Source organism: Ipomoea triloba, chromosome 1 (genome assembly GCF_003576645.1).
Source record: "Ipomoea triloba cultivar NCNSP0323 chromosome 1, ASM357664v1".
Taxonomy (NCBI): domain Eukaryota; kingdom Viridiplantae; phylum Streptophyta; class Magnoliopsida; order Solanales; family Convolvulaceae; genus Ipomoea; species Ipomoea triloba.
The window spans coordinates 2,534,024-2,561,299 of record NC_044916.1 but is presented as its reverse complement, the minus strand read 5'-3'; the positions used below and the strand labels follow the sequence as shown (position 1 = coordinate 2,561,299).

Sequence of the window (27,276 nt, the reverse complement as noted above, 5' to 3'; positions counted from 1 at the left end):
CTCATTGTTTGTCATGAAATGTATATTTAGGTAACATGTTTAATTGTAAAATATTGAATACTACTTTAAGTTAGAGATGAATATATATGCGTTATTTATTTAAATATTTTTAATGTTTTTAATTTTTAAATATTTTTATGACTTATTAACGGGGTGGGGATTTCCCCTCCCCGAATAATCCCCGTGGAGATGGGGATGAAGAATTTTTCTCTTCTCCGGCGAAAATGGGGACGGGGACGGGAAATGGGGAAGGAAGTCGGGGGCGAGGATGGGTGGTATGTCCCCCGCCTTCACCCCGCCCCGTTGACATCCCTAGGTGATAATCATCCTAGCTATCAGTACTATCCTAAAGGAAAGACAGTTAAAAAAATTGACTTTGTCAGATTTTGGAAACGTCGAAAAGTCATTTTCAAGTGAAAGCTCCGTGGTTCAAACGACGTCGTAAAGTTGGAGTAGAAGTCAAATACGACATCGTCGTCAAATTTTTCTTACAGACCGACCGGCGTCCATTGCAATCAGAAACCGTCCGGTCCGTTCCGTTCCTGCGGAGAAAACAAAAACGGAAAAATGGACTCAACGCAGTAGAGAGAGAAAAAGAGAGAGAGAGAGAGAGATTTTCTCTCGACTTCTCCAGATTTGTCTGTACTGTTATATATTATACATACACTAATATCGATCAGACACTTGTTGTCTTGTTCTCCGTAAAATCCGCGGATCCGGTTCGCAATGTGCAATATCCATTGATCCGATTGCGGCCACTTGAGTATCTGTAGGGAGATAAGGTCGTAATTCCGCAATGTCATGGGGTTTAGGGTGGAAGCGTCCATCGGACGTCTTTCACCTGACCCTGAGCTACGGCGCCGACGATTTCCTCGATGACGCCACGCCGACGTCATCGCGATCGTCCTCGGCGGCGGCATCGCCGTTCGCCGCCGCATCGCCGACGGCGGCGTTTCAGGATGGGCAGCAGTTAGGGTTCAGGATTGAGCTGGATTGGAATGCCGGCGATGATGAGGATCAGGTGGCGCTGAAGCTTCAGTCGCAGGTGATGGTGGCGCTGCCGTCGCCGCAGGATACTGTGGAGGTGGAATTGACGGCGAGGGGCGAGGAGGTGGGGGTGGAGATGAGGGTGATGAAGAGGATAGAGCCGTTGCAAGGGGTGATAATGGGGAGGGCTGGCGGTTCCGGCCAGCAGGGTGATGGAATGGGCGTGCTCTTGAAGTTGATGAGATCCAATTTCTCTAATGGAGTCGGGTCGGGTGCTGATGGGGAAGCTCTATTGGGCTGTTGTGCTGAGCATTGGAGGAGTGTCACTGTTGTTAGCCTCGCCGGTCTTGGACTAACAGTGAGTTCCTTTTACCTTCAGGTTAATTTATTCTTTTCATGGTATAATGTCAGAGTAAAGGAAATGCAATTAAATAGGTAATGCTAATATGCTATATTAGTTTCCAAAGTTTGGCAATGAGGAGAATTTCATGAGACATACAGTAGAAACCTGATGCTACTGTATCATTACTATGTAGTACGAATTTTAAAGATCCAATGATCAGTCTATTTCTTAACCTGAAGGATTTTGCCTCTGGATTTAGTTTGATTAGATCAGACAGTCTTTTATACCATACTATACCATCTGCAGGGGTTGCCTGTAGAGATAAGCCAATTGCCTCTTCTTGAAAAGCTTTACCTTGACAACAACAAGCTTGCAACTCTGCCTCCTGAGCTTGGTGAGCTGAAGAACTTGAAGGTTCTAGCTGCTGACAGCAACATGTTGGTCTCTGTCCCTGGTAAGCTTGGAACTGCATTGGGTAGTAATAGATTTGGACACATATAGCTGTGTGAACTGCTTCATCGCAAGCACACATACATTATGTTTGTATTAAGCACTGAAATAAAAGAAAAGACAAATTTTTAGTTCTTCTATAAATCTATAATAATGTGAATGACCTAACCTATTCATTGTTTTTCCACTAATGCCATTTCTTCTTGTGCTTTGAAATTCTGAATAGTTGAGTTGAGACAGTGTGTTGGACTAGTTGAATTGTCACTTGAACACAACAAGTTGGTTAGGCCGCTTCTTGATTTCAGGTCTTTCTGTCAACTTTTTTAATACCTTCCATTCACTTATCTGATAGACTTTATATCAATTTGTTATTGAGGTTTATTGTTTTTTCTTTGGCTCAATGATAGGGCAATGACTGAGTTACGTGTTCTGAGGCTATTTGGTAATCCCCTAGAATTTCTTCCTGATATATTACCATTGCACAAATTACGCCACTTATCTCTTGCCAATATTAGGATTGTGGCAGATGACCATTTAAGATCAGTTAATGTGCAGATAGAGGTAAAAATCATTCTTTCTGAAGTCCGTTTATTATTTTTATTTTCCCCCTCGTTTCCCTTAATCGGTTTGGCTTTATGAACTGGCAATATAATTTTTTTGAATTCATTGCAGATGGAAAATACTTCTTACTTCGTTGCTTCTCGACATAAACTCAGTGCCTTTTTCTCTCTCATATTCCGCTTTTCTTCTTGTCACCATCCTCTGCTAGCATCTGCCCTGGCAAAGATAATTCAAGATGATGGAAATCGTATAGTTGTTGGAAAAGATGAGAATGCTGTAAGGCAGCTCATAAGTATGATAACTAGTGAGAATCAGCACGTGGTATGGTAGCTTGAATTGTAGGAGTGCTTTTTGTTTTAGTTTCTTCAGATTTGAGGTATAATTGATTATCATTTTTTTCAGGTAGAACAGGCTTGCTCTGCTCTTACATCTCTTGCCTCAGATGTGTCTGTTGCAATGCAGTTAATGAAATCTGATATCATGCAACCTATAGAAAGAGTACTTAGATCTTCTAGACCTGAGGAAGTTATATCTGTTTTGCAAGTATTAGCAAAGTTGGCTTTTGCCTCTGATACTGTCTCTCAAAAAATGCTGACCAAGGATGTATTTAAGTCATTGAAATTATTATGTGCTCACAAAAATCCTGAGGCAAGCCTTAATGATTGTTGTTTTTGCTGTTTCATTCAAATAGACATACAGATATTTTATCTTTTTGAAAATCCTACTTTTTTGCCTTTTATCTTAAAAATTTGTTATTGTTGGTTAGGTACAAAGGTTAGCTTTATTTGCAGTTGGAAATTTAGCTTTCTGCTCAGAAAACCGGGGTGTTCTTATTACATCGGAAAGCTTAAGGGAACTTCTTTTACGCCTGACTTCTTCATCCGAGCCACGCGTGAGCAAGGCTGCAGCTCGAGCTCTAGCAATTCTAGGTTGATTTTCTGGAGACAATAGCTTGTTATATTTGGCATCTTATTTTGGATCTTGTGGGACTTACTTTTTGCCACATTAGGGGAGAATGAGGTTCTACGACGTGCTATTCGAGTCAGACAGGTGCCCAAGCAGGGGTTACGCATACTTTCAATGGATGGTGGTGGAATGAAAGGTCTGGCAACTGTAAGAATTCTTAAGGAAATTGAGAAAGGTACTGGGAAACGGATACATGAGCTCTTTGACCTTATTTGTGGCACATCAACTGGTGGCATGCTTGCAGTCGCTCTTGGAATCAAGCTGATGTCTTTGGAAAAATGTGAAGAAATATACAAGGATCTTGGTGTGTTTTCTCTGCAACAAACTTAATTCTTGCCTCTTCAGTGTTTTTGTTTGTTTTATCATGGACATTCCATAACCATCTTTCCTCCATACATCCCCTTTGTGATGCTCTTTGCAGGAAAGCTCGTATTTGCTGAACCTGTTCCAAAGGACAATGAAGCAGCATCTTGGAGAGAAAAGCTGGATCAACTCTACAAGAGCTCATCTCAGAGTTTCCGAGTTGTTGTACATGGATCTAAAGTATGTAATGGCATTTAGTGTAATTATTTGCTTTCTTTTATTTTGATTGCAATTGCAATTTTAATTGGCTCTTACTTCTTTAGCATGCTTAATATTTAAAAAATAAACAAAAGTTATCAGGGTGCCTGATATTTTCACGCTAAAGAAATAGAATTCTTTGAATGTGTTTTTATGTGTTTGATAATGTTTTGAAATTTTATTTTTAAAAGAAAAATTCAAAATGATTTTGGAATTTGTTATTTCATGGGGAAGTTTTGCTAAGAAGTAAGAAATGGCTATTAAATTATTTTTGGATGAAATTTGGATAACATGTTATCTTCTTCCAGCACAGTGCTGATCAGTTTGAGAGATTGTTGAGGGAGATATGCACTGATGAGGATGGAGATCTTCTTATAGAGTCAGCAGTTAAAGGAATTCCTAAAGTTTTTGTAGTGTCAACTCTGGTCAGCGTGTCACCAGCTCAACCCTTCATATTCCGAAATTATCAGGTCTAATATGAATTAGCATATGACCTAATGATCCAAAAGTCAGTTATGGAGCATTTTATGAAATTTCCTCATTTTGATTGCAGTACCCTCCTGGTACGCCAGAGCCGGCAATAGGGGGTGTGGGAGCAGCAACTACTGGTGCTCAAGTTGGATTTAAGCGTAATGCCTTTATTGGAAGCTGCAAGCATCATGTTTGGCAAGCCATACGTGCATCATCTGCTGCACCATATTATCTTGATGATTTCTCTGATGGTACCTTCTTATGTTAGCATAAAATTGGACACCTTCTCTTTCTCCTGAAGTTGGTTATTTATTAAGGTTTTTGTTGAGCATCTTCTGCTATTTTACACACTGTTTCTTCTTTAAATATTAATTTCTGCAGGTGTATATCGCTGGCAAGATGGTGCTATTGTAGCAAATAATCCTACTGTTTTTGCCATGCGAGAAGCACAACTATTATGGCCAGACTCAAGAATTGACTGCTTAGTTTCAATTGGATGTGGTTCTGTTCCGACAAAGGTATTTGGTTACATACGAGACCCCCCTTTTAAGGTCTTAAATCTGCTTTCTATCTCTCCCTTTCTAGGGAATTTTTATGGAACTTCTGAGCATGTTTCTGGTCATAAGTTGTGAGTAATAAAAGAGATACGAGTACATATCAATTTGAGCATTTTGAACATAGTGGAGTGAATTTAGTGAGTCATGATAAATTTTTGTTTCCAATATAGGCTCAGTCCTAAAAGTTTGCTGCAAATGCAGTACAGATTGTCCAGTTCTTTGTTTAATGCTTTTCCTTGTATTTGCACTTCGATTCTTAGACTTGTATAACTACTCATGTGGTTTTATGGACCAGGCTAGGGCTTACTTGCTGTTATTGGTGGTACTTTGGTTGAATATAGTACTAGTTGTTGATATTGCCTTTCTACTTTAAATCTACATTTATTTGTTTGTACTTTGCATCTATCTTCCTGCTATATTAGGTTAGGAAAGGTGGATGGCGATATCTGGATACTGGTCAAGTGTTGATTGAGAGTGCATGCTCTGTTGATCGGGTGGATGAAGCATTGAGTACACTGCTTCCTTTTCTTCCTGATGTGCATTATTTTCGTTTCAATCCAGGTAAAATTAATAGTTTTATTTTCACTGAACTTTATGTTAAAGGCAGTTTTGCTTTGGCAATTACGTCTTGAAAATTTGGCAGTTATTAAAGATACCAGCAGCTGGTGACTTTTGAGTATTGCTGGCATCACCATATTATGCCTAGCAGACTAAATATTCTTCTTCTGCAGTTGATGAACGTTGCGATATGGAGCTTGATGAGACAGATCCTGCGGTTTGGTTGAAGTTGGAGGCTGCAACAGATGATTACATCCGCAATACATCTGCTGTTTTTAAAAATCTCATTGAAAGATTGTTAGCAAGCCCACATGATGAGAAACTATTTGATAGTTCAAAGTCTCAACATCTCCACAAAGAAAAGAATTCAAAAGGTGGTACTATATGCTTGATCCTTTTCTAATACTCCGTATTAGTTTTCTAGATTTTATTGATAAGATAAATTTTTGAACTTACTGTCTCACCTCTGATATTTATGGTTTCAGATGAGAGTAGCCCCTCCTTAGGTTGGAGGCGGAGTGTCCTCCTTGTGGAGGCTTCCAATAGCCCAGATTCTGGAAGAGTATTTCACCATGCTCGCTCGCTTGAGTCGTTTTGTAACAGGAATGGGATAAGGCTATCTAGTTTTAATGGTATATCAGGAATTGTAAAAGCCACTGGATCAAGTTTCCCAACACCCTTTGCATCCCCTTTATTCACTGGGAGCTTCCCATCAAGCCCTCTCGTATACAGTCCTGATTTTGGGCATCACAGGGCTGGTAGAATTGATTTAGTGCCGCCTTTAAGCTTGGATGAATTTCAGTCTGCAAAAACAGGTTTATCGCCTCCCGAGTCACCTGCTAAACGCCCACACTTTTCTATGCCCATCCGATCTTTGTATGAAAAATTACAGAATTCACCCCAGGTTGGAGTTGTGCACTTGGCACTGCAAAATGACATGTCTGGCTCCATAATGAGGTTAGAGCTGCCATCAATGTTTACCTGTTTGAAGTTTCCACTGCATCTCTAATCTTTTGTATTTTTATGCTGTAGTTGGCAGAATGATGTATTTGTAGTCGCCGAACCAGGAGAGCTTGCGGAGAAATTTCTTAAGAGCGTCAAATTTAGCTTGTTGTCAATGCTGCGAGGTCGGAGGAGGAAGTATGCATCAGTCATCAACGGTATCTCAACTGTTGCGGATCTGGTTTCATTTAGACCATTCTTCCAAATTGGAGGCGTTGTTCACCGTTATATAGGGCGACAAACTCAAGTATGCTTTGCTGACACACCCACCTTTTATTTTCGGGCAAGTCATTTGTTTTTAGCCGCTTGCAAGTTAATACTTCTCTGATGTTTTCTGAAGGTCATGGAAGATGACCAAGAAATCGGTGCATACATGTTTCGTAGAACAGTCCCTTCGATACACTTAACCCCAGACGACATTCGGTGGATGGTATGTTATCTGATACTATATTTGTTATACATTATATATATATATGCATAGGTTATACAATGCTTATTAGTCACATAGTTCTATGCTACTGCATTTTGCTGGTGCATTCATACTCTAACCACAATCCATTCTTCCATGAATTGCTGAAACCGAAAAGTTCATTCGAATTATGAAAAAATCACCGGTGTCTCAACTGTTTCTATGCGATGCCTTTTTCATTTCCAGGTTGGAGCTTGGAGGGACAGAATTATAATCTTCACGGGTATATATGGCCCTACACGAGCTTTAATCAAGGCATTTCTAGACTCGGGTGCTAAAGCCATTATATGCCCTTCCACCGAGCCTGATGAAACGCAGTTGTCAACCTTTCACGGTTCAGGTGAATTCAACGCATTAGAGAATGGAAAATTTGAGATTGGGGAAGAAGAAATAGAAGATGAAGAAGGCACCGAGCCTTCCAGTCCAGCTAGCGACTGGGAAGACAGCGATCCAGAGAGAAACGGAGGGGGGCGAGCAAATTGCTTATGGGATGACGACGAGGGCCAGTTGTCGCAGTTCGTCTGTGAGCTGTATGATTCTTTGTTCCAGGGCGGTTCGAGGATAGACGATGCCCTAAAACAATCTCTTGCCACGCTTCGTGCCCTGAGGTATTCCTGCCATCTCCCCAGTGTAACATAGTTTCATCAGTTGAGTTGCCATTGTCCCAAAGGTTGTGGAAAGGTCCGCGGGGACAGGGATGGGGAGTATACTCCCCGTCTCTACCCGCCCCGTTGCTATTCCTAATTCTGTTGTCTAAATTAAGGCTTCTGTGGGGGGTTCCCCAGTTATACTACTGTGTAAAGAGCACCATAGCTTGTATTTTCAAAGAGTACAGAAAAGGGAACTTTGATTAATGTCATAGAGGAGAAAAAAGAACACTATAGAGTGTGAGATATTACGAGAAGAAATTTTTGGATTATAAGTTATAAACGAGTGGAGTAATTGTTCAATTTTGAGTATATTATACAATAATCAGGGTTAAATTGAATATGACTTTTTTTTATTGTTGTTGTTGCTGTTTGTTTGTTATTATTATTATTATTATTATTATTATTATTTGTTGTTAATTTTTTGAGTTAAAACACACTATCTATTCAATATTCTCAACCTCAAACATTCAGCTCATCAAGAAGAATTAACTGAATTTTTAAATGTTTTAACTATTAATCGAACTGAAATTAAAAACCCTTTGAAATTTATAAATAAAATTTGTAAATTTATAATTTCACACCACAAAATAGTCATTACTGTTGAGCATATATAATATATAAATATAAATATAAATGTATAATTCAATTATCAGACTTTTAGTTGAGATGAAGTACATGCTTCAATTTGATATCAAAGCTAACTTTATGTCAAAGGGCATAGGTTCGAATTATATACACATATAATTCGGGTAATCGACATTGACTAACCGAATTTTATCAGTTCGGTCATTTAATCAATTTTTATACCAAATTATGCGTACCACATTATGGATTTGAAATTTTCAATCAATTTGAAGGAAAACATTTACAAGGAAGACATCATGGATTTGAATTCTTCAATCAATTTGAAGGAAAGCATTTACAAGGAAGTCTATAGTCATGCTTTGTTCTCTATAGATATCCATTAATTTGATCTTTCATAGACAATTCATCTCTTGTTTTAAAAATGTTAACTAGGCATTAAAACATTTGTTGCAAATTTCTAAGGCCATCTCCAACGAGACGATAAAATATCAAATTGTCAAACAAATTTGTTATCTTTCAACTCCAATGGAGGCCATCTCCAACGAGACGACAAAATAATCAAATTGTCAAACAAATTTATTATCTTTCAACTCCAATGGAGGCTATCTCCAACGAGATGACAAAATATCAAATTGTCAAACAAATTTGTTATCTTTCAACTCCAATGGAGGCCATCTCCAACGAGACGACAAAATATCAATATCAATTTGTTGTAGATAACGTTGTGTCAAATATGGCACACCACTGTTCATCCACACCATTTTATGGGTAGATTTTTTATTCATGTTTTGCCCCTACTTTTATTTGTTAATTCATTTTGTATCCTTTATTAGACACCAAATTCAGTGCCTAACGTTCGTTGTTTGTTTTCAACAACAACAACAACAACAACAACAAAAAAAAAAAAAAAAACATTTTGTGTTTTTTGTAGCTCCATTATTATTCTTTAGATAAGATAACGAACAAGTGAAATGAAGATAACTTACTAATTAGCTTTCTTTGTACACTGTTCGTTTAAAGTGACTAGTGATGTAAAAATCTACTTAAGAGGCCGCCTAACGGCCTAGGCGCTAGGCACCCCGTGATGCAACCCAAATGTAACCAATAAATGATCCATTGAAAGTCTCGAGTCGCCCGGTAACAATATTTCAATCAAGGAAAACAATTCAGACTTCAATATCAGATCAAATTCCCCGGTGTGAAATTATTTGCAAGATGTATTTTTTTTAGGTGGAAACTACTTTGCAAGAATTGTATATTTTATTTGGGTGGAAATTACTTTTGCAAAATGTTGTATTTTTAATTTTGGGTGGGAATTACTTTTACAAAGTTGTAATTTTTTATTTTGGGTGGGATAATTAGTGACCTAGAATATTTAATACCTTATTTTCCCCTATAAATACCCCATAAACCCAATGGTTTGACAACACCTTGTAAGAATTCAATTTGAGTGAAATTTCTCTCTTTTCTTTGCATGAGAAGTGCATTGAAGTTTAGGTTGTTTGTGAGAAGCATTCAATCAATTTGAGTGAAATTTCTCTCTTTTCTTTGCATGAGAAGTGCATTGAAGTTTAGGTTGTTTGTGAGAAGCATTCAATCTTGGTAGGCTAGTGAGAAGCTAGTTTATCCCCTTATCTTGTTCTTTATATTCACACACATATCCAAAAACCCAAAAAGAATACTATTACTCATATTATATAGCTAATTTTATTTTTGTATCTTAATTCTAGTGCTAGATTCCTAATACTCTAATTCTTAGCCTTGCTTAATAATCTAAGGGTTGAGAGTATTATTTGTTAGTTTGGTGAGACATTTGTAGAGTTGGGATCTCAAAATTCAAGAGTCTACAAAGTAAGATCCTCTTTTGGACACGAAAGGTTCTTGAGTGATTCCTTGAGTGTGCACTTATTGCGGGAAGCAATCCGTGTACGCATCACCCCGAGACCAAGGTAATCAACCGATCGATTTTCTGGCCAATTAGGCATCGAGTTGGGCACCTAATTTGACTGATTCGGTGTCCAACTCAATCGAGTTGGCACGCAACTCGATCGAGTGATTTCTTTTATATGTTCGGCTGCTTCTCTTCTATACTCCTCCAGTCATATATTCAACTAATCATTTTACATATGCATATACATTTGATTAGTTTGAGGATTATAACAATTTAACAACTCCTAAATCTGTGAAAAAAATGTAAATGATATACTCGAATTACTCAGCTGCCTAGGTGCTTTTTGCAACATTAAAAATAACGCAATTAATTAATTGTATACTTTTAATTTAATTGTTTAATTCTAACCCAATGAAATAGCTCAAGTGTCAAGTGAGCTTTGGGAAGAATTCTCGGGAACCCGGGTTCAATTCCCTGAGACACCTTGTGAATTTTACCAAAAAAAAAAAATTAAATTGTTTATTTCTTTCCTTTATGCTTAAAAAAAAAAAAAGGAAAAAAAGTGTTTCCAAAAAAAAAAAGGAAAAAAAGTGAAGTGGCACGTCGGAAAAGAATCCAAACGTGTCATCTCTCTCTCTCTCTTTCTTTCTCTCTCCCTAAACCCCTCGCAAAATCTCCCTCTCGATGCCGGATCAATGGCTATTTTCAGATCACTCAAAGCGCTAATTTCCCGCACCAGAAAGCCCGGCGATCCTTCCAGAACCTTCTTCACCACAACTTTCTCTCCCTCATTCGTGCCGCCTCTCTACATCGACCCCTCCGTCTACCTCCGCCGCCGCCATTTCCTCGCCCGCCCTAACTTCTTCTCTCCCGCCTTCACCGGCGCCACCACTATTGTAGCGAACTCCTGCCCGCTCTTTCTCTCCTCTCCTCCCTGGAAGCTCTCCCAATCCGCTACTCCTCTCCACCTCCAGCCCAACCTCGTCCTCCTTCGAGTCAGAGCTCTCAATTTGAAGCTTCCATACAAGCTAGGGCTTCAGGCGACCTCCTCTGCTCCGAGATTGCTCCTAAATGGGCCCCAGGAGAAGCAGCAATTCGCTGAATCTCAGCTCGTTGCTGAAATTAGAGATAGCTTTGTTAATTTTCCGAATTTCATCTCGTTCAGTCGATTGCTTTCCGGTCCATTACTCGCGTGGTATTGTGTTTTATTCCATCTTTTAGGCAAATTATACCTTATTGTAGACTCTGGTAAAAAATAACCTTAAAATTCTGTATCTGACCCTGCAGAACAGTTTCTTACCTGTAGTTATCATATTTATCATATTAAGTTTCAGTTATTTGTTTACTGTACAGAAATTGTTATACGTAGGTACAGAATGTGTTAACTGAAGGTACATAATTTTTATATCTGGTACACAATGCAATATGAACCTGGTCCATGATATAACAATTGCATCTTTTCAGCTTAAATGCGAGGGTATATGGGAGAATTTTTGTTAGTATGTGCATATATGTAAAAAGTTTCTCATGACTTGATATCATCAATTACAGTGCCAAGATATGAAAATTATTACTCCTAGCAAACAAAAGAAACTGATCCTCTTGGGTTTCCGATATGCTATATTGCTACCATTTGTCGAGTTTCTTATCGGCCTCTGAACTGGGGATTCAGAGTTGGATTTACTATCTGGATGCAATATACAGAATATGTGCACTTGTTTCTGGAATCTGATTGTGTTCCTTTATGAAAAGCATGATAATGTTTTGAATATATTGTGTACTGTGTTGGGGCAAGTGATTCAATCTATTGAAGTGCATAGTGCTGTTGGAATTCCCATTAAACATATAGTGAAGTAGGACATTTATGGAACTGCCACGCAAGAGAACTAACAACATGAACATTTTGTGCCATGCTTCAATTAGGCTATAGTTAGCTGTATTGAAATTTTCTTAAAAAATGCTTTGCAGGATGATCACACAAGAGATGTATCTTCCTGCATTTATTGGGCTAGCTGTATCTGGTGCAAGTGATTGGGTATGGATTTTGTTTCTCTTTCTTTTCGTTTTTAAATTTATGTCCCTTCCTAAGGTTTTATTTCCTGTTGCAGCTAGATGGGTACGTGGCCAGGAAGATGGGGATAAATTCTGTAGTTGGTTCCTACCTTGATCCACTTGCTGACAAGGTAATAATGGAATTCCTTGCATCAGCTCTATCAATTTGGCTCATCAATTAACCTATACTGCTGTATGAAACTCCTATTTTTCTCTCTTTTTATTTTATTCTAATGTTTCAGTGATGCAGCAGAGAACGTTTCCGTCAGGTCATTTATTCCTTGTTACAACTGTTGTAAGGCTCAATTTGTTAACTAGCTCATGAAATCTCTTTATTACAGGTGCTAATTGGATGCGTTGCTCTAGCAATGGTAGAGAGGGATCTTTTGCACCGTGAGTGGATGTTTCAATTCCTTTCCCAGTATTTTCTTAATTCCTTTTCTGCTATGTCTTGTCGCCTTTAGTGCTTTAAAGGCATATATGAGTTCTTCTCAAACTGTTCGCTGTTGTCAGAGGAATTAATCAATCATCCCATGTATTATTTGCTCCTCTTCCTTTTCTCCATCACTAGGTCCTATTTTCCTTTCTCTATTTACTTCAGCATGATATGCGCTTGCTTTTAGTGAAGGGTTGAAAGAATAAACATCCCTAGCGAATCAAGAGTTGTTCAATATTGCAAGATGCAAACTTTGAAATGGGTCTTTTGTTTTGCACTGTGAAGCTGGACTCGTTGCACTTGTTGTACTACGCGATGTTGCCCTCGTTGGTGGTGCGGTTTACAAAAGAGCTAGCAGTTTGGGATGGAAGGTGAAACAGGATATGCCTTGACTGTTGTCATCAGCCATCCGTAGTCTTGATTTTGTTTTTTATTTTTTCCTAATTAAGATTTCTTTACCAGTGGACGAGTTGGATAGACTTCTTCAACCTGGATGGAATGCGTCCCCAGAAAGTTGAGCCTCTCATGATTAGCAAGGTATTTCTCTAATTTCTTTAGCCGGATTATTTGGTCAGCCATCTGTGAGCAACAATAGGAGAATGAATAGTTATCTTTAAGCAGGAAAATGAAGTAGAGATGTATACTGCCTTTAACTTTGAGTTTTGGTAAAGTTGAGAAAGAAATGTGATTATTAGCGATCTCTAATCTGATTTGGTGTGCTTGCACATGACAGATAAACACTGTTTTCCAATTGGTCTTAGTTGCTGCAGCCCTACTTCAACCTGAATTTGGTAACGAGGAAACGCTATTATATATCAAATATATAAGGTATCCAACGAAACACCCACCGTATTTTCTCTCTCAAATTTCACATAAAATATGATGAAATTGATAGCATTACACCTTTTGGCTTGATGCAGTTGGTTAGTAATGTTAACTACAGTAGCTTCAACTGCTGCATATGGAGCACAACACCTCAGGACTGGGTCTTTACCCATAAAGAAGAGTTAAAGGCATGTTTTTGAGTTTTGACTAACTTAAAGTTTTTGTTTCTCATCTCTTTTCCCCTCTTCTAAAGGAAATAAGCCATGCCTGACTAGTGATTACTTTTTCATGTTAAAATTTACTGAAAACATGTCATCTGAGTTTTTGTTGTATATTTGCAGTTTTACATGTAACTGTGTAAGAAATGTTATAGGAGAACTTGAATTTAACGAAAGAGCGTTTATTTGTTTTATCTTAGAGAGTTAGTGATTGAATTTTTTAGTTTTATCAGCCAGTCGGTTGCTGTCCGGTATGAGCTCAAAGAGTGGCATAACACTTTCTCAAGAGTTTTAAGGTGATTGTATTTCTAAAGTCCGAGCCTGAAATCCTTGGTTAAGCTGCGAGTCTAAGGTGATTACATTTTTAGAGCTCGAACTTGAAACCCTCATATGCATTGACACTCTATGGGTGCGTAGTTATAAAAATTGGCAGGTGTTAAGTACGGAAATATAAAATAATTTTCCTTTACCAAACATTTTACATGTAATTCAATGATTTCATTAAAGCAGCATGTGTTCACGGGTGCCTCCCAACTATTTATTTCGAACATTTTTAATTCCCTCATACCTATTCATTTCCATTTGAAAAGAAGTTGACCTAAATTGGAAGGAGTCCACGTTTTAACGGTGACGGTGGAAACAATGTAAGGAGAAATTGATTAAAAATACAAAGGGATAATTGCTTTGTAAATAATTAATATCAAACATAATTAAATAAACTTTTGAATTTTTTTTTTTACATTGACGTGTCAATTTTTTTAAAAAAATATGCATTTAATACTTTTTATGAGTTACCATTAGAGTTGTTTAAAAATTTATAATTTTAAAAAAAAAATAAATAAAAACAAACAAAATGACAATACCAAAGTCATTTTCTCATATTTGAATAAGTCCTCGTCTGAGATCATCTCCGTTCATGGCAATTTGGGATGAGGACATCATCCTCCATGGTGTGGTTGTTTGTTGTGAACAATTATGATAGTTTAAATTTGGACAATTATAATTGTTTATTATGGCAATCACATATGATCTTGAATACTCGTGGTTGTACATTGTAGGTAGCCATGGTTATCCTTGGACTGTGACACCATGGTTGTGCATGCTTTGTGTTTTTCTTTTCCAAGTAAAAATAATGTAAAAATATATATCTCTCTCTAGTTTTCTAGGGTTTTGTTCTTCCTCCTAGGGTTTTCCCAGGTTTTCCATACTTTTCTCTTCCTTTCTCCGTTCGTTCTCGACGGTCTCCGGTTACGTTCCTTCGGTGCGGGCTTTAAGTGTTTGCATGGCGGCTCCAGCGGGTGATGGAGGGGTTCAGAGGTTGACGGAAAGGTGGGCTGACATGGTTTTAGACGATGAAACCGAGGGTTTCGAACCTGTTCTGGATAATGGCGATGCCCAGTCAGAAGGTGCGAAAACCTGGGTAGTTGTAGGTCGTTTCTTGACGTCAAAACTGGTTAAAGTTGAGTTCATGAGACAAGTGATGGCGTCGGTCTGGCGTCCGGTCATGGGGGTACAGATTTCAGAGGTGCAGCCAAATTTGTTTATGTTTGTGTTTTATCACGAATCTGATATGCGCTACGTGCTTGATGAAGGGCCATGGTCGTTCGAGAACAACACGTTGGTTTGTAGACAGCTTGTTGATGGTGTACTCTCGGGTGATGTGCTCCTCGATTCGGTTGACATGTGGGTTCAGGTACATGACCTTCCTCTCGGGTATACGTCTGATCTTGTGCTGGAACAGGTTGGCAATTTTCTGGGTACGTTTGTGCGGTGCGATGACAGGTTTGTCGGAGCTCCGTGGAGGATGTTCTATCGCATAAGGGTTGTAATACCTGTTGGTCGCCCTATTCAGCGTCGGATGAACCTGGTGAAAAGGGATAAAACTGCTAGCTGGGTGACCTTCCGGTATGAACGATTGCATACATACTGTTTCTTTTGCGGCATGTTAGGACACTCCTACAAATTTTGCCTGAAAGCAAGAGAGTCCAATATGCCTGTTGAGTTCTACCCGTATGGTGCAGAGTTACGTGCTGGAGGATTTCGTGGACCGAGAGCTGTAGGGGAGCCATGGCTGATTCCACTCACGGGACCTCCTAAATCGGCTGATGAGACTATTGGAAACATGAGGCAGTCGGTTGATAATTCCTCGGCTTTGGTCGCGGAACAGCAGGCAGCTGTCAGTGTGGTTGCAGTAACTAAAAGGCTTAGGGAGGGTTCGGGTGGCGGAGTTCGAAGGAATGGCGGTGTGCCTGGTGATGTTGTCATGTCAGATGTTCCAAAAAACTTGTCCTCGGCGGGTTCTGGTTCCCAGACCCGCCCATCCTCATGAGTGTCTTAAGTTGGAACTGTCGTGGCTTGGGCAATCCACGAACAGTTCGCAAGATTGTGGACGTAGTGTCCTGTAAGAAGCCCGAGTTTGTGTTTTTGATGGAAGCTAAGGTGGGTCGGATTCACGCTGAGCGTCTCCGAGTCAAGCTTGGCTTTGAAGGTCTGTTTTTTGTTGACAATGTAGGCCTGAGTGGAGGATTAGCGTTGTTGTGGAGGAAAAATAATACGGCTAGGCTGTTGAGTTATTCAAGAAATCATGTAGATGTGGAGGTTACTGTTTCAGGTTTAACTAGCTGGAGGATGACTTGCTTTTATGGTTACCTTGAACGGAGTAGGAGAAGTGAGTCCTGGGATTTACTGAGAACCTTAGCTGGACGGTCTACACTTCCATGGATTGTGGTGGGGGATTTCAACGATCTTCTTTATCAGTCAGAGAAGAGAGGCGGAATTCCACATCCTGATAGTCTCCTTCGCGGATTTGGGGGGACTTTGGACGACTGTCGCCTGGTTCAGTTTCCGTTGAGAGGATATCAGTTCACCTGGGAAAGGGGCAGGGGCACACCTGAGTGGTTGGAGGAGAGACTGGATAAAGTTTTGGCAACCGATAGTTGGTGTGCCCAGAGAGAGGGGGCATATGTCGAGAATGTTTCAATGCGTACCTCGGATCATTCAGCTTTGTTTCTGTGTATTGCAGGGTCCCGCAGGACTGCTGGTGGCAGACGTGGGGGATTCAGATTTGAGATGGCATGGCTGCTGGATGAGGGCTGTAGAGAAGTGGTGGAGAGTGCGTGGCACGATGGTAGGTTGAGGGGGTTGATGAGCTGTGTGCGGTTATGTGGCGATAGACTCAAGAAGTGGGGCGGAGACCACTTCCATAAGTTTGGCAATCGCATCAAACATCTCCGGTGCCGTCAAATGGAGCTACGAGATAGCAGGGATCCAGATATATTGTCTGAGTTCCAGCGAGTTAAGGAACAGTTGACTCGGTTAGAGGCTCAGGAGGATATCTATTGGAGGCAGCGAGCCAAGCAGCATTGGTTACAGGGGGCGGATGCAAACACACGGTTTTATCACAGGTATGCCTCTGCACAAAAAAGAAAGAATACTCTCTCTAAGATTAAAGATTCTACTGGTGTTTGGGTTGAGGGTGAGTCTATGCATGCTGTTGTGTTGGATTATTTTGATAATATATTACGATCTAATGGTTCATCCCCTATGGATTCGTTTTTTGAAAGTATTACCCCTAAAGTCACACACACTGATAATGAAGTTTTGTTGCGCCCGTTCGAACCTGCTGAGGTTAGGGCGGCCTTGTTCTCAATGTTCCCTGACAAGGCTCCTGGCCCAGATGGGATGAACCCGGGTTTCTATCAACACTACTGGGATGTGGTGGGTGGTGATGTGTCTGCGTTTGTCATTGACTATTTGAATGCATGCTCCTTTCCTAATGGTTTGAATGACACAAATGTGGTGCTTATCCCGAAGAAGAGTGTTCCAGAGTCTGTTTCTGATTTAAGACCTATTGCCCTTTGCAATGTTGTGTATAAGATTATAGCAAAGGTCTTGGCTAATAGAATGAAGCATTTGCTAGGAGGGCTAATCTATGAGTCCCAAAGTGCTTTTATACCTGATAGGCTTATTACAGACAATATTCTGGTGGCAGCGGAGGTGGGTCACTATCTAAATCGTAAACAGGCTGGTTTGGTTGGTTGGGGTGCCCTAAAGCTTGATATGGCAAAAGCCTATGACCGAATGGAGTGGTCTTTTTTGCGCAGGATGATGCAATCGCTAGGCTTTGCAGAAAGGTGGGTGGAATTGATCATGCTCTGTGTTACTTCAGTCTCATACAGCTTCTTGATTAATGGGGCAAGTACAAAACAGGTTATTCCCTCCCGTGGACTCAGACAGGGTGATCCTCTCTCCCCGTACTTATTTATTATCTGTGCAGAGGGCCTTTCTCTGCTATTACAAAAAGCTCAGATGGAGGGGTCCATCCATGGGTGTAGGGTTGCAAGGGGGGCTCCCCCTATCTCACATTTGTTTTTTTGCTGACGATAGTTTGTTGTTCTTTAAAGCAAATGCCCATGAAGCCGGAGTGGTCAAAGAGTGCCTAAACAGGTATGAGGCCATGTCTGGGCAAGTAGTGAACTATGATAAGTCCAGTGTTTGTTACAGTAGAAACACCTCGGAGGAGCATAGGGAGGAGGTTGCACAAGTTCTTGGGGTAGTGCAGGCCCCAAATTTTGGTAAGTATCTTGGCCTTCCAGCTTTTGTTGGAAGAAATAGAAGGGCAGCTTTTTCTTATATTGAGGATAAAATCAAGTAGCGAATTGGCTCGTGGAATAAAAAATTCCTCTCACAGGCTGGAAAAGAAGTCTTATTGAAAAGTGTGGCACAGGCTATGCCCACTTTCTCAATGAGTGTATTCCTGTTACCGGATACAGTGTGTAAGTCAATTGAAAGAACTATGAATAGTTACTAGTGGGACTCTGGTAATGATAGAAGGATTCACTAGAAGACCTGGGATAGATTATGTGTGCCCAGAAAGTATGGTGGGCTAGGGTTCAAGGACCTTAAGGCATTTAATTTGGCAATGTTAGGAAAGCAGGAGGTTTCTCAATAGACCTCAAGCATTGGTTACGAGAGTTTTTACGGCAAGATATTTCCCTAAAACCTCCTTTATTGATGCGTCTATTGGTTCATGCCCTAGTTTCTGCTGGAGAAGTATTATGGCTGCACATGGTCTAATTTGTGAGGGGGCGAGAAGGAGGGTCGGGAATGGACAATCTACATTAATTTGGGGACATCCCTGGCTGCCTGATGATCCAAGCCCTATGATTCAAACCCCTATGCCTGCATAGTTGAATGGTGCGCTGGTTTCTGGGTTAATTGATGAACAAACAAACTCCTGGGATTTGTCTATCTTAATAGACATCTTCCTCCCTGCTGATGTGATGAGTATTATGAATTTGCCTGTCTCACCCGAGTATGAGGATACCTGGTTTTGGCATGGTGACCCAAGAGGATGTTATACTGTACGAAACGGTTATAGACACATTTTGGGGGATGTGAATTACACTACAAATGATTTTACACACTGGAATTTCATTTGGAAGTTGAAAGTGCCCCCAAAGTGGAAAACTTTTTTATGGAGAGCCCTCAATAATATACTACCTGTAACCACCAATTTACTCTTAAAGAGGGTAGAGGTGGATCCTACATGCCTAATGTGTGGTTTAGCTCATGAGAATGTCATGCATGCACTTGTGTTGTGTGAGTTCTCAACAATTGTGTGGAATGAGACTAATTTGCATGTGACTAATGGGTCTGGGGACAATTTTGCTGCTTGGTTCACAAATTTAGTGCTGAATGAGACTGAAGATAACATTGATTTGTTTGTGGCAGTTCTCTATTTCATCTGGCTAGCGCGAAACTCAGCCGTTTGGGAAGGCAGCCTCCCTCGGCCGAAATCGGTAGTCACAAAGGCGAGCTCATCCCTGCACGCGTGGCGTTCAGTAGTCACAGGAGCTGCACAGCCAGGTGGAGCACATTTGATCCAGCCAACACATCCGCACAACGCACCACCGCTGCCCCGGTGCTTCTTCGATACAGGCCACTGTGTGCAATCCCAGGAGTCAACATTCGCTGTTGTGCTTTTGAATCCAGATGGCCAATTCCAAGCAGCTTGCGCAGGGCACCTGCCATCTTGTTTCTCACCATTGATGGCGGAAGCTATGGCCTGCAAAAAGGTATTATCATGGCTTAGGCAACGGGATGTACCGGAGGTTTTAATGTTCACAGATTGTGCCCAGCTTCAGAGAGCTCTGTCCACGAATCCACCTACTTTCCTCTCACACGTTGGGTTTACTGTCGATGCTTGCAGATCTAGCTTGCTTTCGTTTGATAAGATTTCGATTTCTTATGTTCCTAGGTTACAAAATATTCTCGCTCATACTCTTGCTGCTTCAGCTTTTTCTTTTGCAAACACTATGTACTGGGATTCTATTCCCCCTGACGCTATTTCTGCGATTTTGCATTAATGTACATGGTTTGCTTTGCTTTCAAAAAAAATGTAAAAATATATATATTTAAAAAAAAATAGTATACGTGTTAACTTGTGGCTTATGATGGTGATGTTTTATAGAAGTGTACAATTATCATGCTTTGTTGCATATATTACAATATGATGATGATTGGCATGGCAATCAATAAAAAGAAAATGATTTTATTGAAATATTTAGTATACAACGTAGACAAACTTATAAAGTATAGAGAGACATATATAATAAGATTATTTTTTAAATCATATTTTTAGGGAAGAAGGGTCAAATAGCTCAATTTGTGACTGATCAATTCACATATTGGACTAAAATAAGCTATAATTGGACATATTTACTTTTAAAATTGTGTTCACTTAACATTTTCTCCAGGTAACTCTTTCACAATGTTGACATGAAATTTAAATACAAATAATTTTGTTGACTTGTTAATTTATCACCATGTTGACCTTTAAACCTATTCAAACATATAAAGAGAGAAAAACAAATTTGCTCTCTTCAAACTCGTTGGATAATTATGGTGTTATAGCGTCACTGCTTTTCTTCCTGCAACTGCAAACAATGGATGACCAACTTAAAACTCTGACAGCTAATAATTCCTTCGTCGTGAATGGCGCTGTCGGTTTTGATGAAGCCAACGTCTCTTCATCTGGTAATCAAGCATATCCTCCAAAAGCAACTAACAAGACAAAGCGAAACATTTCCGGAATGTTAGGTAATTTGTTTGAGTATAAAGGTAATTAAGTATTCGATTTACTAAAATGAAAAATTAATTTTTGAAAATTTCTATTTTTTTTGGATTTTTAAGATCCTGATGCAAATGTGATTACTTTATCACCCAATACTGTATTAGTTGCAAATATATTTGTTTGTGAAATATGTAACAAGGGTTCTCAAGGATATCAAAATTTGCAGCATCACAAAAAGGGTCACAATCTATCATGGAAGTTGAGGCAGAGATCAAGCAAGGATGTGAAAAAGAAAGTTTATGTTTGCCCTAAATTTACTTGTGCTCACCATGATCATTCTCGAGGTCTCAGGGATTTGACCGAAATCAAGAAGCATTGTTGTCGGGTTAGTGTTGATAGGTCTTTGTTTTCCCTAGGGGTGAATGAGTTTAAAGGTCAACAATGAAACCAAGTTAGCAAAATTATTTTTATTTAACTTTCATGTCTGCATTATGGAAGAATTACTTAAGAAAACTTAAAGAAAATGCTAAGCCAACAAAATTTTAAAAGTAAATGTGTCTAATTAAATATTATTTTAGTCCATGGTGTGAATTGAACCGTGATTGATAGTATATGAGACTATTTGACTATTTTTACTTTTTTTTTTTTTTAAAGAAGAAAATGTTGACTGGGATTCTTTTATATATACCTGGTTTTACTGGTTTTTACAAATTTGACGACCGCAGGTAAGATAGAGAGAGTTGGGGAGAAGGTCAAAGTGCAATGGTCAGAGCGCTGCCGGATCTTATCGCCGGCGTTGTATCGCTGTCTCCGGCGAACTGGTGGGACGAGATCAACCAATCAGTTAAATGGCAAGATGGAATCTTTTATTCACTCTCCGGTGCCTTTGCACTCGTCTCCGCCGTTGCCCTTGTACGTATACACACAATATTCTGCTATATACTACTCCCTATGTATCTAAATTTATTTGCGTAGATGTGGATAATTTCCCCAAGTTTGGAGCTTGAAGGCCGTGAAGTATTAACTTCCTGGAGATGTTAGAGCTAGCCGTGGTCTGTTAGCATAGTTTTAGATACTAAATAGGAGTGTTTAAGAAGTTAGGGAATTGAAATAATGACAATCTATAAGTTATTTGGAGCCAGTATTGGAATATTGTTGGGTATTTGAGCTTTAGAGTTGAGTTGAATTGAAAAATCAGGTTATAATCATTACTGGTTATGGTACTGAAATTATTAGGCTATTAGCTAAAGCTTTTCCTTTTAGCTAGTCTGGGATTGTTGGCAAAAACTATTGGATTCTTGGACCTTGTTGACCAATTTCCTATGTTCTTGCATTTGAAATTTGAATGCTGAAGTTCTAAGGGATGTAATGATGACTTGAGTTTCTCTTATCCTATTTTTAGAGGCTTTTGTGAAAGGGAACAGTCAAATGGTACTTTAACCTTGCTGCTAATTTCTTAAGATAACTTTGTAATGGCTTTCAAGCGGTTAAGTTTTATGTTTTTGTTAGTATTATATTGACATAGAGTAACATTTTTGTTTGGTAACATCCTTAGTCATTAACACTAATCAGCACTACCTTAGAAATTTGATAATTATCTTTCCCTTCAATTCCTTAAATCCCTTTCATGCACTCTAATTTTGCTATCCCACTCATGGCAAACCAAATCTTAACAACCCTATAGTTATGCGAGTAGTCTGATGTTCTGTAGTTCTAGAATCTCAAATACATGCACCAGTCGTCTGGATATTCTTCTATTAAGCACATATTGCATTGTCTTCATGGTTGATCAAGCAAATTTAAGCTATAGTATGAGAAATAGAATAAGGACTTAATTAAGCCATAATCTGAAATCCGAATGTAGTTGGGGCTCTGGGTAAGCTATATGGACTCTATTTCTCCATTCAGCCCTCTTTACAACTAATTCATTCCTAACCCATTGCACTAAGTCACTAACATGTCTTTCTTAATACCTACTCAAGCAAGTTTTGATCTAACTTGTGGTCATGTTAGAACTGGGGTATCTCATACTGGTCCCCTGTCATAACTCCTAACTGCAGATAGAAGTACGATTAGATGGGAGCTTTTCTCGTTATAATAAACTATTAATTCATGAAAAGAGACTGCCTTTGAATAGTCTATTAATGCATAAGTTATTGCAGTGTTTGACTTACAATCCCATTCATTGTGTTTAAGTTCTTGGTTTTAGTTTCCTATGAAACCTTACACAGTATTTACATATGTATTTAGTATTCCCGACTGAAGATTTGAGTTGACTGTGCAGATTCAATTGATAAGAATTGAAGTGAGAGTGCCTGAGTTTGGCTGGACAACACAAAAGGTCTTTCATCTTATGAATTTCATTGTAAATGGAGGTAAAAAAAAAAAAAGAGCAATAACTTTATCTGAGTCATCTGACACCTTTGTTTCTACAGCTTAATTCTATTGTGATTCTCCTTTGTTTCAGTTCGTGCTATTGTCTTTGGATTTCACAAACAAGTGTTTCTTTTCCATCCCAAGGTATATCAATGCCCCTACCCCCTAAAATAGTTAAAATTTTAATGGCGCCATTGTTAGTAGGCTTCTATTTGTTACTAAGTGATTAGACATTTAGAATAATTCCGTTCCTGCAATAATCTTATTTCTTGATATTTGTAAATTATGAAAAACTGGCAAAGAAATATCCAAGTATTTTTCTTAACTGTAAAAATAATAAAATAAATTAGTTTCTCAAATAAGATTTCCTCTGCGGTAATTTTATACTCTAGAATCTTGACTCTTGAGGTATATGCCAACGTTCGCTTTTCTTCTTTTGTGATAAAGGAAAGAATCTTACATTGATGGTGTGATCTTTTCTGAAGACTATGGTTCATTAGAATTGTTCAATGGCCTAAATGACAAAGCTTAGTTTGCTGCTGCTATTTCCTTCATAACTTTTTGCTGATGTTGGCTTCTGCTATTTCAATAGGTGCTTACTTTGGTAATCTTGGACCTCCCTGGGTTGCTTTTTTTCTCAACTTATACACTTCTTGTCCTATTCTGGGCAGAAATATATCGCCAGGCAAGTGAAGTCATTGATCTATGGAGTCTCTTTCAAATACACTTTCATTGTTTTTAGTATAGATCAGTCATGCTAACTCTTCACCCTTACGAATGGGCAGGCTAGAAGTTTGCCAACTGATAAGCTCAGATTGTTTTATATTTCAATCAATGCTGGAATATACGTCATACAGGGTGGTATATGGGTGTACCTTTGGATTAATGACAACAGTGCCATTGAGTTCATTGGAAAGATATTTATAGCGGGTAACTTTTATGTCCGTCTTCAGTTTTCCAACTCAATTAACTCAACGCTGAACACTTCATTTTCAAAAATGTGCCGGATATGGTGATTGTTACCTTTTCCAGCTTGGCCAGAATGCTTATTTTCTTTTTACTGTGTGCAGTTGTTTCATTGATAGCAGCGTTGGGTTTCTTGCTTTATGGAGGAAGGTAAATGCCCGTATCAGTTTCCATTGTCAGAATTGCTTTTGCTTATCCTTAGTTTATTGGCTTTGAATATAAGTCATTTGCTCATCTATCTTTGTTTCATTTTATGCTGACATCAGGCTGTTTTTCATGCTAAGACGCTTTCCTATTGAATCCAAAGGGAGAAGAAAGAAGCTTCATGAGGTTTGTGCATAGTTGCAATTGCCTTCTGGCTACTTTGTGAATTTTTTAATTTGGGGTTATTGTAAATGTATGTGTATGCAAATTAGAACGTTTTTAACCCGCAACCACTACCGAGGTTGTACATAGGGTAAACCCCGCCTTCTGACCTTAGCCGACAACGAACTACAAGGGAGTAAATTAGCCTAGGTTGCCCATAGCTAACCAGCTCAAACCAATAATGTCAATAGGCCGCTCCCACTGGGAGTCAAATGTGGAACCTTGTGGTTACCAAGCCAACAACCTGACCAACTTGGTTCCGGTTGCCCCCACTTAGGGTTTCATTACTTTCAAACTTGAGACAGCTTGTTACTCATTTCTAGAGATTTTTAGGAATTACGATGAAATTAAGCATCTGGATAGGCTGAAGAAGAAAAGTTGAATGAGAAAGAGAGTTTAATCTGCAATACATCTTCACATATTGGCATATGCCATCTCCTTTCTTCTTCTTCCCCGTTTTCCATCCCATGTTTACCTCGTCTTTGCTTTCTGGCTCTGTTTTATGGATCTTTGGGTTTTGGAACAAGTGGAACATTGCACAACGTGGTCTAGCTCGCTGAACTGAACTGTTTCACCTTGTGACTCGATTTGTTTAAATTATTACAGGTTGGATCCGTGACAGCCATATGTTTCACCTGTTTCGTCATAAGATGCTTTGTGGTAATATTTCAATTATATTTTGCACTGCTATTCCTCTAGATATGTGGTTTTAACTTACGGAATCCCAGCTTTAGACACGTCCTACTTCCGATTCTCATGCCTCTGCAGGTTGTGCTGTCTGCTTTCGATTCTGATGCATCGCTCGATGTTTTGGACCATCCAGTTCTGAATCTGATATATTACGTGGTACGTGGTGGATTCATGTTCCATATTAATCTCGAATTGCTTTTGCCTCTTGTTTCTCACCATACTCGTTCCTTCGTGACTAAACACAGCTAGTGGAGATTCTTCCTTCGGCTCTCGTTCTCTACATCCTGCGTAAACTGCCCCCGAAACGAGTATCTGCACAGTACCACCCCATCTGTTAGCTGCATTTTTACGGTCCTCAGAGGGAAGTATTATTTGTTTTCCCATGGTTGTGGCGATTGAAGTTAGATCAGAAAGGAGAACCCCGGTGGGAGCTTGTTTTTCTCGAACTTGTGAAGCTTAAGCTACTATTAACCCGTATTTTTCTCGTTTCTCTGTGGCGTGTGTGTTTAGCATTTTGGCATTTCAGTTGTTCATCAAGATTCAAGCTAATGCCCATAGGATCAGTACTGTAATGTTCATATAGGATGGTGTGGGCTTTCTTTTGCCTCTTGTAGTTGTACACTCGGTGTAACTTGATGAACTGGGCTGTCTGCTGAAAGACCGACTTTGCAATTGTTCATGTTTCTCCCAAGTGCAAAAACTCATTCTGTCATCATCTGATATATGTGCTAAAGTGTTTCATGTAAGTTGTGATTTGATGACATAACTGTTTTTTTTTTAAAACAAAACAACCAACTTTCATTAAAGCAAATGAGTAATACAACTGGGAATAGATGAAATCCAACAAACAGGACCAGTTTGCGAACTAGCCGCTCTAGCCAAAGCATGAGCACACTGATTCACTGATCTTGAAACAAACTCAAAAGACACTGATTCAAAGTGTCGACTTAATGCCTTACAAGCATCTATAACACAACCAGCATAAGACCAATCATTTCCAGAACCATTAAGCAAAGAACACACCATCTGACAATCCGAATAAAGCTTGATTTTGATGTAGCCTTTGTCTTTAATCCATGAAAATGCTTCTTTAATCGCCAAAGCCTCCGCGAGATGGGCATCACTCATGCAACGTAGAGGTCCGTTTCGGGCAGCCAAAAATCCACCACTTGGATTCAAGATCAGACAGCCGTAATAAGCAGTATCCACACTTGGGTATACTGCTGCATCTACAAATACTTTAACCGCATCATCTTGCCCAGTAGCAGCATTTGGTAACACATATGTACCAGCACCCAATGCCGGCGCTCCACTCATCAGATTCTGCCAGTCTCCCACGCAGCGGTAAACCTCATGCACGACACTAGATAACTGCCAAGGCTTATTATTCCAAACAGTTTCATTACGCGCCCTCCAAATGCACCACCATACAGCAACCGCACGGAGTTTAAACAAGGTCTCACCATGAGCTAAGGTGTCAAGGAGCCAAGCTGCACAATCATCCCCTTGATCCGGAGTATGACCATTCATTACAATCTGCCAAAGGGGTGCGACACAAGAGCACTCCTTCATCAAATGATCAAGGGTTTCTGCATGGTTATGACAAAGTGGACACGATACATCTACAACCGCACGCCGAACAAAAAGAGTCGTCAAAACTGGAAGGACCTTACGCAAGCAACGCCATAGAAAGTTATGAACAGCCGGGTGAACCTTTAATTTCCAAATATGACTCCAAGAAGCAGTACCAGTGTTGTCAGGCAACTCAGATAGAGAGCGGTACCCGTTCTTGACAGAATACAACCCCCTTATGTCGCCTCGCCAACACCATTTATCCTCATACTGAACAGAGACAGGAATTTTAAGAATGAGACCAACATCTCGTGGTAAAAACATTGCATGCAGAAGCTCCGTATTCCAATCAGATGTAATAGGGTGGATTAGATCACTTACTTTCATGTTAAGATTGAAAGCGGAGGCTGGAGTCTGAATATACGGATGGCTCTCATCAGGGAGCCATGGTTGTCTCCATATAGTTGTTCCTTGGCCATTACCAATTCGCCTATACGACCCCATACGTAACACCTCCTGACCGGCTAAGATGGACCGCCAACAGTAACTCGGATTCGCCCCAATCTTTGCGTCAAGAAAATCATCCATGGGATAATACCGTGCCTTATATAACCTCGCAGCCAGCGACATAGGATTGGTCATAAGTCTC

At 39.6% G+C, this 27,276-nt stretch overlaps 4 protein-coding genes across 5 annotated transcripts; all 4 read left to right on the top strand.

Annotated features, from left to right (window-relative positions):
* The first annotated feature begins 522 nt into the window (after window positions 1-522).
* LOC116025283 (phospholipase A I-like) lies at window positions 523-7,928 on the top strand. Of its 2 annotated transcripts, none has more exons than XM_031266474.1 (18): window positions 523-1,345; window positions 1,637-1,784; window positions 2,007-2,085; window positions 2,188-2,341; window positions 2,453-2,662; window positions 2,744-2,989; window positions 3,108-3,270; window positions 3,351-3,611; window positions 3,729-3,850; window positions 4,177-4,338; window positions 4,422-4,590; window positions 4,721-4,857; window positions 5,319-5,457; window positions 5,628-5,828; window positions 5,940-6,411; window positions 6,487-6,703; window positions 6,797-6,886; window positions 7,112-7,928. In XM_031266474.1, exons 1-18 carry the CDS (start codon window positions 797-799, stop codon window positions 7,562-7,564), a joined length of 3,972 nt encoding a protein of 1,323 aa, XP_031122334.1. In that variant the 5' UTR covers window positions 523-796; the 3' UTR covers window positions 7,565-7,928. The 2 variants fall into 2 exon arrangements, with proteins under 2 accessions (XP_031122334.1, XP_031122329.1); XM_031266469.1 differs by having other exon boundaries at window positions 4,159-4,338.
* Window positions 7,929-10,665: 2,737 nt separating this feature from the next.
* On the top strand, window positions 10,666-13,789 carry LOC116017315 (cardiolipin synthase (CMP-forming), mitochondrial). The gene is made up of 8 exons (XM_031257880.1): window positions 10,666-11,246; window positions 12,020-12,086; window positions 12,160-12,234; window positions 12,445-12,496; window positions 12,825-12,910; window positions 13,002-13,076; window positions 13,273-13,367; window positions 13,460-13,789. The coding sequence occupies exons 1-8, from the start codon at window positions 10,747-10,749 to the stop codon at window positions 13,548-13,550; spliced, it is 1,041 nt and encodes a 346-aa protein (XP_031113740.1). The 5' UTR covers window positions 10,666-10,746; the 3' UTR covers window positions 13,551-13,789.
* Window positions 13,790-14,864: 1,075 nt separating this feature from the next.
* LOC116031842 lies at window positions 14,865-15,911 on the top strand. Its single transcript, XM_031274162.1, has one exon. The coding sequence runs from the start codon at window positions 14,865-14,867 to the stop codon at window positions 15,909-15,911; it is 1,047 nt and encodes a 348-aa protein (XP_031130022.1).
* Window positions 15,912-21,382: 5,471 nt separating this feature from the next.
* On the top strand, window positions 21,383-25,770 carry LOC116032511 (tobamovirus multiplication protein 1-like). Its single transcript, XM_031275496.1, has 10 exons — window positions 21,383-21,569; window positions 22,942-23,032; window positions 23,125-23,177; window positions 23,626-23,718; window positions 23,819-23,963; window positions 24,104-24,149; window positions 24,266-24,329; window positions 24,972-25,025; window positions 25,134-25,211; window positions 25,301-25,770. The coding sequence occupies exons 1-10, from the start codon at window positions 21,420-21,422 to the stop codon at window positions 25,391-25,393; spliced, it is 867 nt and encodes a 288-aa protein (XP_031131356.1). The 5' UTR covers window positions 21,383-21,419; the 3' UTR covers window positions 25,394-25,770.
* The last annotated feature ends 1,506 nt before the right edge of the window (window positions 25,771-27,276 follow it).